This window comes from Pongo abelii, chromosome X (assembly GCF_028885655.2).
Source record: "Pongo abelii isolate AG06213 chromosome X, NHGRI_mPonAbe1-v2.0_pri, whole genome shotgun sequence".
In the NCBI taxonomy this organism is placed as follows: Eukaryota; Metazoa; Chordata; class Mammalia; order Primates; family Hominidae; genus Pongo; species Pongo abelii.
In genome coordinates, this window is record NC_072008.2 from 75066386 (window position 1) to 75076519 (window position 10134).

The 10134-nt window shown below is 45.3% G+C and overlaps 1 protein-coding gene across 1 annotated transcript; it reads left to right on the forward strand.

Annotated features, from left to right (window-relative positions):
* Positions 1 to 2578: 2578 nt before the first annotated feature.
* AWAT1 (acyl-CoA wax alcohol acyltransferase 1) lies at positions 2579 to 8737 on the forward strand. The gene is made up of 7 exons (XM_024241118.2): positions 2579 to 2695; positions 3636 to 3743; positions 3989 to 4059; positions 4964 to 5168; positions 6160 to 6331; positions 7813 to 8012; positions 8214 to 8737. Exons 1-7 carry the CDS (start codon positions 2620 to 2622, stop codon positions 8366 to 8368), a joined length of 987 nt encoding a protein of 328 aa, XP_024096886.1. The 5' UTR covers positions 2579 to 2619; the 3' UTR covers positions 8369 to 8737.
* Positions 8738 to 10134: the final 1397 nt, after the last annotated feature.

The following is a 10134-nucleotide window of genomic DNA, read 5'->3' on the forward strand; positions in this document are numbered from 1 at the left end:
ATCCCCCACTGAAGTCCCCAGGACATATGCCCCCATAGGACTCTAGTGATCTCATTACGTGTAAGAAATCATCCAATCATAGACCCCAAACTAAGATCCTCACTTACTGATCCTTCTCTTAACGCTGAGGCCCTAGGGCTTTCAGGAATTAGGAGCAGATATACTGACAAATAAGATATGGTCCCAATCTCTTTAGAAGCATGTAATCTTCAGGTGGAAAAAGCAAAAAACAAAACCAAAAACCACACACACACAACCATGTTTGCTTTAATGGGCATAAAGTTACAACAAGAGTCCAAGAGAGAAATGAGAGCTTTGCTTCCCCCCTCCCACTTTGGCCTGTATTTGAGATTCACCTAGGAATCACGCTCCACACCCCAACCCTGCTCATGGAAGCTTGGAAGACTGGCTTACTCCAAAGAAAAACAGTCTTCACTAAGTCAGTGGCATGGGAAAAAAAGGAGGGGAGGAAGGGAGATTGTTCTATATTAAAAGAAAATTAAGATCTTGACAAAGGGGTCAAATCTGAATCACTATAGTCTTTGAATCCAGCTATCAATCTGCAAGAAATACAGAGGAACATGCTGAAGCACCCTAAGTAAGTATGAGATAAGCAAAATCCAAATTGTGGGAAATTCTACAGGTCAAATGCTGTGGGTTCTTCAACAGCTAAAGCATAAGGAAAGGAAAGGAAAGGGATGGAGGGGGAACCGACTTAAAGCACCAAATTCATGGAAGTCACGGAAAGACCGAGAAACTAACCCAATCTGAGTATGTGGTTAAAAAAAAATAATAAAATAAAATAAAAACAGAGACACTGTCACAGATTGGAGGAGACAAAGGAGAGATGATGATTAAATGCAATGTGAGATTTCAATGGGATCCTGGGATAGAAAATGGACATTTGTGGAAAAAAACTGATACAATACAAATAAAACCTGGTGTTTAGTAAATATAAATGCACCAATATTGGTTTCTTAGTTGTGATAAATATACCATTGTTTTATAAGATGTTAACATAAAGGGGAAGCTACACGAAGGGTGTAGGGAACTCTCTGTACTATCTTTGCAACTCTCTCATAAATCTAAAATTATTCCAAATTAAAAAGTAAAAATGGCCAGGTGTGGTGGCTCATACTTGTAATCCCAGCACTTTGGGAGGCTGAGGTGGGAGGATTTCTTGAGCTCATGAGTTCAAGACCAGCCTGGGCAACATGGTGACACCCCATCTCTACAAAAAATAAAAAATTAGCCAGGCATGATGGTGCGCACCTGTGGTCCCAACTACTCGGGAGGCTGAGGCTGGAGGATCACTTAAGCCTGGGAGATTGAGGCTGCAGTGAGCTGTGTTTGTGCCACTACACTCCAGCCTGGGTGGCAGAGTGAGATCCTGCCTCAAAAAAAAAAAAAAAAAAAAAAAAAAGTAAAAAAGAGAGAGAGAAAACTCCAAGGACATATCAATATTTAAAATGGGGAAGACTAAACCATAGTCATTAGGGAAGTACACTTAGGTAATAAAACCATAGAAATGCAAGGAAAAGATGACTCTAAATGTCAAAATAATGGTTACTTTGGGAGGAGGAAGTGGATTGTGACTGGAATGGGGCACATGGAGAGCATCCTGGGGTGGAGAGAAAAGTTCATCTTCTTCATCAAGTGGTGGTTACAAGATGTTTGTCTTATAATAATTCATTAACCCACACATTTGTTTTAAGTGGCTTTCTGTATCTGGGTTCTATTTTATAATGACAGACAGAGAGCAAGAGACTGAGACATAAGACACATAGACACACAACATCCAAATATAACCAGTGGACCTTGTTTGGATTCTGATTCAAATTGGCCAACTATAGAAAGACATTTGAATATGGACTGGATATTAGATATTATTAAAGGAATTATTAAATTTGTTAAGGGTAATATGGAAGAAAACATCTGTGTTTTTTGTAGATGCATAGTGATGTATTTAGGGGTGAAATGACACGCTATCTTAGAATTTCTTTAAAATACTCCAAGAAAAAAAAAAGGTGGGGAGATAAATGAAACAAGTATGGAAAAATATTAATAGTTATTGAATATGAACATGAAGACAAAAATTTGTTGCATCTTCTAGCTTTTTGTGTGTTTGGAAATTTTTATAATAAAAGTTAAAGGTGGGGCAGCCCCAAAGCAGGCTGCTTCAGGGCAACAAAGGCCAAATCCCAGGTGCTCCCCACATCACAAATCCTCAGAACTCCCTTCCCAGCAGTCATCTCCCTAAGGTCACAATCCCTATAGTTTCTGAGCAGCCTGTGAGGAGGTTTCACCTTCTCTAGGTCCCTGTGTCACTCTGACTACATGGCAGTCATTCTCACCTTTCTCCATCTTCATGTCCTAATAATCCTAGGAAAGAGAGTCAAAGGGCAAATGAGCTGGACCAGACCTGACGGGGCAGTCCTTGTACTTCAGAGCCTGCCCCTGCAGTGGGTGGGGGGGCAGGGAAGGACAAGAGGGAAGAGGGCAGGTGCAAACTCCTCATAGTCATATGCATTCACTATTAAGTGAACTTCCAGAGGCTGGTGGCAACTTTGGTTGGAACACTGTTTTGAGATCTTTGCCTCCCTCAGGCTCCCGAGAATCATGCCTCATTCCAAGCAGCCTAGTCACTTCCAGAGTCTGATGCTTCTGCAGTGGCCTTTGAGCTACCTTGCCATCTGTGAGTACTGACCCAAGAGTGCATAGCAAGAAGCCAGAGTCAGAAGCCAGGGCCAGATCTAGGGTGACTTTTAGGGCCATGTGAAGTCTCATCTTGAGCCTTTCCATCATCTAAGATTGTACTAGAGAGTAAAACCAAGGAGTCCTGAGTTCCATGAGTGCCCTGGAGAAGAATGAGATAGAGCCCCAGGAGACAGTGAGAATATGTAGTGGGAGGGGGCAGGGGGTGGAACAGGGTCATGATGGATATGAGTAGATCTAGTTAATTTCAGCCACTTCCTAATCCTTGCTATCTAGAGAGGAAAAGTGAGGCCCAGGGAATGCTCCCTTATGATCATGGGGAATAGGACAGAGGAAACATTAGCATCCCAGACTTAAAGAAGTATAGCCTGTGTTTGAACCATAGAGTTGTCTATTCTGGGAGTGGGGTGGTGGTAGCATGGGGGAAGACAGTGTCATTGGAAATAATGGTGAATGGGCAAGAGGACAAGCATAGTGGATAGGAAACACTAGAAGGATGCAGATGCTGGGTGGGCAGCGTGTAGGAAGATATAGATAGTATAGGGGTGAGGGAGAGTGGGCTAGTGGCTTAACGAGGGATGACGGATAGGAAGGGAGACAGGAGACAAGAGGAAAAAGATGGTGACCAAATGGGGGCAGGAGGAAAAAAAACTGGTGGGAAGTAGAGAGCAGGAGTACAGAGGTAGTGGCTGTACAGGGAAGCAGGTGGACAGGGATGACAGGCAGAGAAATAGGGCTTCTGTATGGTAGATGATAGAGGAAAAGTTTGAAGGACAAGTAGACATGGATGATGAACAGGACCTGGATTGTGTTGAGGGCCAGGACCAGAGGCTTAGGTAATGTGGAGGGCTGGTGATGGGACTGGGCATGGTCAAGTTCTGCTGGCAGCACAAATTTGGTCTAACCTGGTCCCTCATCAGTTTGGATCTTGCAGCCATTGTTCATCTACCTGCTGTTTACATCCTTGTGGCCGCTACCAGCGCTTTACTTTGCCTGGTTGTTCCTGGACTGGAAAACCCCAGAGCGAGGTAAGACTCACAGACCTAGAAAGAAGAATGTTCCATCATAACCTGCAGCCACGGAGTCCCACTCGCCATACCACAGGCCCCTCATCCAAGTTCTCAGAGCCACAGGAGCTGGGCCAGACAGGACCATCCTAGGGTCTCCTCCTTTCCCACCTCTCTAACACAGCCATGCTAGGGAATCCCTGAGTCCGTGGAACGTATGGAATGGCACACACTGACATCATCCCCTACTGCTTCTTTTGTCTCAGGTGGCAGGCGTTCGGCCTGGGTGAGGAACTGGTGTGTCTGGACCCACATCAAGGACTATTTCCCCATTACAGTAAGTATCTCTTCCCCAGTGTCCTCAGAGTTCCCAAAATACTGGGTAGGCATTTATACCACATGACTAGAGTTGTCCATAAGGAAGATACGTATCCCAGGGAAGTCTCAGTCTATGCTAGATATACTTCAAGATTCAACATTTCTACTGAGTACTCCATACTCAGCTAGGAAACTTTGGACACCCTTGGCATCACCTGCCAGCTGACACAGGCAGAAGGCAAGCACAGTTCAGATCAGTTTAACAAGCATGGATTGAAAATCTACTCTGAACCACGTTAGCAGTACAGAGAAATGAATAGGATGCAATTCTCTGCCATCGAGGAGCTCACATCTAATGGGGAGGACATTAGTATAAAGTATATTATTTATTTGGCACAAGGTACAGAAGTAGTTCAGACAGGGGATAAGGAAAGGCTTCACAGACATGGTGATATCTTAGCAGGGTTTTCCAAGTTCCACACAAGTTATTTACGCAGGCACTGGAAGGGGATTCGCGGGAAACAATGCCAGGAAGAGGTTCCAGAAAGGTACTGTTATGCTGATCCTCAGGGCACTCTTTGGAGTATACAACAAACACCACCCCGACTTTTAGAGCCAAGCTTCCTGATCTTTTTCACAAAAGTGCTCATAGACAATGATAACTTGCACAAAGCACACTGACACAGATGGCTGAGGCTACTTCTAGCCACAGGCAGGAGATCTGGCAGTTCTAGCTGTCCCAGATCCTACCTTGTTGTCCAATGGCCGCAGAGACCAATATCTCAGCCTTCCTGAAACCCATTCAGGAAATCTGTTGGAAAGCTCTGCTTTAGAGAGCACCCTGATCCCTGAAGTATCACCACCCTTGTTTCTGCCATGTAATCTCATTCCACCACCTCTGGCATTTCTCTCCATGGCTGCAGATCCTGAAGACAAAGGACCTGTCACCTGAGCACAACTACCTCATGGGGGTTCACCCCCATGGCCTCCTGACCTTTGGCGCCTTCTGCAACTTCTGCACTGAGGCCACAGGCTTCTCGAAGACCTTCCCAGGCATCACTCCTCACTTGGCCACGCTGTCCTGGTTCTTCAAGATCCCCTTTCTTAGGGAGTACCTTATGGCCAAAGGTGCTTCTGACCATACTTACTGGAGCTTCTGGTCCATGTTTCTGCTTGGAAATGCACCCTTTTAAATCCCATCCCCTCCTCCCCACCCCCCGCCCCCATGTCATTATAGCATAGTAGTCAAAAGCATATGTTCTAGAGCTAAGCTGCCTGGGATTGAACCCTCCTAGCTCTGCCACTTGTGTGGTCTTGAGCAAACTAGCCTCAGTTTCCTCAAAAAAAAAAAAAAAAAACTAGCCTCATCCATAAAGTGGTACAGATGAAAATAGTCTGGCATCAGTTGTGGGATGATGACTAAGTGAGATGATGCAAGTAAAGAATTCAACACTGGCCAGGTGCAGTGACTCACGCCTATAATCCCAGCACTTTGGGAGGCTGAGGTGGGTGGATCACCTGAGGTCAGGAGTTCGAGACCAGCCTAGCCAACATGGGGAAACCTCATCTCTACTAAAAATACAAAAATTAGCTGGGCATGGTGGTGGGCACCTGTAATCCCACCTACTCAGGAGGCTGAGGCAGGAGAATCGTTTGAACCCAGGAGGTGGATGTTGCAGTGAGCCAAGATCACAGCATTGCACTCCAGCCTGGGTGACACAGCGAAACTCTGTCTCAAAAAAAAAAAAAAAAAAGAAACAAAAGAATTCAACACAATGCCTGCCACAGAGTATATCCTCAATAAATAATAGCTGTTGCTCTTAATGAAAAAAAAAAAAAAAGGTACCTTTATACATGGGATTCAGAAAGTCCTTCTGGTTATCCCACTGAAAACTTTCCGACCAGTTTTGGCTCAGTGCCTCCTGCAAAGTGAAGATATTGCCTCATCGTGAGCTATTCTGTTTGTCAACAACCTTTTCTTCTCCACACTCTTTAGTCCCATCTCATTGCTCCTCTCCTCCTTGGAACTATGGGAACAAGCCAGTGAAGAGCAGAGAAGAGTGTTCCCTCTTAGCAATTTTCTCCTCTCCTGATCATTTTGCTCCTTGATTCTCTTTAGGTGTGTGCTCTGTGAGCCAGCCAGCCATCGACTATCTGCTGAGCCATGGCACTGGCAACCTCGTTGGCATTGTAGTGGGAGGTGTGGGTGAGGCCCTGCAGAGTGTGCCCAACACCACCACCCTCATCCTCCAGAAGCGCAAGGGGTTCGTGCGCACAGCCCTCCAGCATGGGTAGGTGTTCCCCACAGAGGGGCAGTGCATGGTGTTCTCTGAGCAGCATGACCCTGTAGGTGAGGCCAGGATAAATCAGATGTGAATTTTGCCCTCAAGGAACATACTACCAAGTAAGAAAAATGGGTCATCCAGTCCTTCTGAGCTAGCTCAACTAGTTTCTAAGAGGCCAAACCATAAACCCAGGTTCAATATCAAGGGAATTGGGCTAAGGCTGCCCTGGCATATAGATGATGCCCACATTATCAATGCTGGTATCTACATCTGTCTGCTAATGGTAAGTGCACGGGGCAGTACAGTATAATGAGCGTGTGTGCAGGATTGGGAGTCAGGAGCCTGATTTAAAATCCTGGCTCCATGACTGTGCACTCTGGGACAGGTTCCTTAACCATTCTGAGCCTTGGTGTTTTTCATCTTAATGATGTGGCTAAGAACTGTACCTACTCCATAGGGTGATTGTGGGCTTTAAATGAATTTATCCCCACAAAACACTTACCATGTCCCTGGCACACTGTAAGAGATCAATAAATGTTAGTCATTGTGATTTAGGGGTCCAGGGCTGGAGCTGTAGAGTGCCCCATTGGGTCAGCAGGCCAGCTCTCTAGACACAGGAACAATTGTCGTATTGCAGACATAGAGAAGAGGGGAGTATTTCTTCCAAGGACCTTGCCTGAAGGGCCTGTTCACCAGTTGGAAGAACCATGTAGGGAAGAGAGCTCTGAGCTGGGAGTCCTGGGTTCTAGTCCAGGTCCTGCCACTCACTCACTGCCTGAGTGACCATCCCAGAACCTGTACTTCTGCATCCCCCACTGTGCCCTCCACGGCCTTTGCTGTGAGGAACCAGTAATGTAACACATGTCAAAGTGCTGAGAGATTGTTATCAGCAAGTCACAAAGATTCGTATAAGAGAGATTTACTCTTCTCTCCCTCACGGAATTTGAGCCTGACTGTCTACCCAGGGCACTGTTCAGGGTGGAATCTCATGGTCTGTGGAAGGGAAACAACTTTTCTCTGCTCTAATCCCATAACCCAAGGACAGAATACCTTATGCATTGCCCCCTTGGGTGAGGGACATATCACATGAAGTATGGGCATCTGTGCAAAATTACTGTCATCTTTTCTGTGCTTTCTACTAATAGAAAGAGTCGGATATTCCCCTCCTTGACACCTCCTGGAAACTTTTCATGATATGGGTCTTTCTAGGGATCTCTGCTCAACTTCTCTTGCTTCCCTGACCCCCCCTGCCCCCTGGCTATATCTTGCCCTTGTAATCCTGGCCCAGAGAGAGCACTCTCACTGGCCTTGAAAATTTCATGACAAGAGACATTAAATAGGGAAACCCTGTTTAGTGCAAGAAAAAATGCTTTATGTCACCAGGATTTCATCAAAATAGATGAGGGCCTGGCAAGCAAACAAATGTTCTTCCAGGGTGGGTCTCATCCTAGCTTGTGTTTAGAAAATAAATTGGAATTTTCCTACAGGGCTCATCTGGTCCCCACCTTCACTTTTGGGGAAACTGAGGTGTATGATCAGGTGCTGTTCCATAAGGATAGCAGGATGTACAAGTTCCAGAGCTGCTTCCGCCATATCTTTGGTTTCTACTGTTGTGTCTTCTATGGACAAAGCTTCTGTCAAGGCTCCACTGGGCTCCTGCCATACTCCAGGCCTATTGTCACTGTGGGTGAGTGCCACTCTCAGCCCCAGTGCCACCTCAGGTTTCTCAACCTCAACCTCAGCCTGGCCCCACCAAAGAAGAGGGCAGCAGAGGGGAAGATGGGAGCTGATCTGGGATGCGAGAGTCAGGCCCAAGGTAGGAGAGGGAGGTTAAAGGAAGAGGAGCTTCTAACACTTTCCTCTTCTCTTTTCCCATCTCTCTTGGCAGTTGGGGAGCCTCTGCCACTGCCCCAAATTGAAAAGCCAAGCCAGGAGATGGTGGACAAATATCATGCACTTTATATGGATGCTCTGCACAAACTGTTTGACCAGCATAAGACCCACTATGGCTGCTCAGAGACCCAAAAGCTGTTTTTCCTGTGAATGAAGGTACTGCATGCCCAGGAGCGCAGGAGTGCCTGCCTTGAAGAAGAGACTCACCTGCCACTAACCAAAGAGAGGCAGGAGATGAGGGAGGTTATATGTGGTAGGGGAGGGCACGAGGAATTCCTTCTTTGCCTTCTTGCCACAGGGTCCTTACGGGAGTTCTTTCTGAAGAGCTTGCCACAGTCATTCCTCAAAGGAGGGCATCCTAGTGCCCCTCATGCTGGGGCCTGATGCCTGGTCATCATTTGAGTCCTCTGGGGCACATTAGCAGTCACTGCATATTCCCCTAGCCCCTGGGCAACTATCTACTTTCTGTCTCTGTGGATTTGCCAATTCTGAACATTTTATATAAATGGAATAACACAATATGTGGTATTTTGTGGCTGGCTTCTTAGCATAATATTTCCAAGGTCTATACATGCTGTAGCACGTGTTAGTGTTTCATTCCTTCTTATGGCTGGACAACACTCCAGTGTGTATAGGTATACCACATTTGTTATCCATTCACCACTTGATGGACATTTGGGTCATTTCCACTTTTTAGCTGTTATGAATAGTACTGCTATAAATACTCATGTATGTACAAGTTTTTGTGTGGTCATCTGCCATCCCCAGATATAAAGGCTTATCTTATGCCCACACCACTGACAAGCATGCCTTTAGGATAGATAAAAGGTACTCAGGATCATTTTTTAGTTGGCATGGGCATTTCCCATAAGTCACCTTGTCATAATGATCCTCTGACTTCATAGTCCCAGGGCACTTGCAACCATCCTCATAGCCTACTGTGGGGAATACACTTGATATCTATGTTTTAAAGCCTTACTAAATTCTGTTTAAAAGTTTTTCTTGCCGGGCGCGGTGGCTCACGCCTGTAATCCCAGCACTTTCGGAGGCCAAGGCAGGTGGATCGCCTGAGGTCACGAGTTAAAAACCAGCCCAACCCTGTCTCTACTAAAAATACAAAAATCAGCCAGGCGTGGTAGCACACGCCTGTAGTCCCAGCTACTCAGGAGGCTGAGGCAGTAGAATTGCTTAAACCCAAGAGACGGAGGTTGCAGTGAGCCAAGATGGCACGACTACACTCCAGCCTGGGAGACAAAGTGAGACTCTATCTCAAAAAAAAAAAAAAAAAAAATTAAATAAATAACAAATAAATACATAAAAGTTTTTCTTAAAGTTGTATTCTGAGAATCTTAAAAGAGTAAATAAAAACACATATGTCTCTTCCTTCACGAGGCAGCCAATAAGAGACACTTAAAAACACAGCAAATGACCAAAAGTTAAAAGACCATTGAGACTACTAGCTTTTTTTTTTTCCTTTGCTTAACCTTTAAATATTGGGTCTTGGTAGGGTCCCATCCTCTTCTCTCACATTCTACTGTTTCAGGTCTGAGACATCTATTTCTAACCCATATTTTCCTCATAAGCAAACAGTGCGATATATCCAATTTACTAATCTCCAACAAGCACCTCAACCTCAACATACCCAATACCAGTTGAGTCATCTTCCTTCTCCCAACTTCATAACTTATCACCAAGTTGTATCAATTTTGCCACCTTCATATTAATCCAACCTGTCCCCTTCTCCCCTTCTACAGTCACAATCTAGTCAAGGCCCTCAACATTCCAAGACTATATCCACTCCCTCTAGAAAAGTCCTCTTTAATCAACCCATGCATCATACTATTTCCAGGGCAATCTTGCTAAAACTTATATCTGACTTTTCATTCCCCTGCTTAAATCCTTTACTGTTCCTACAA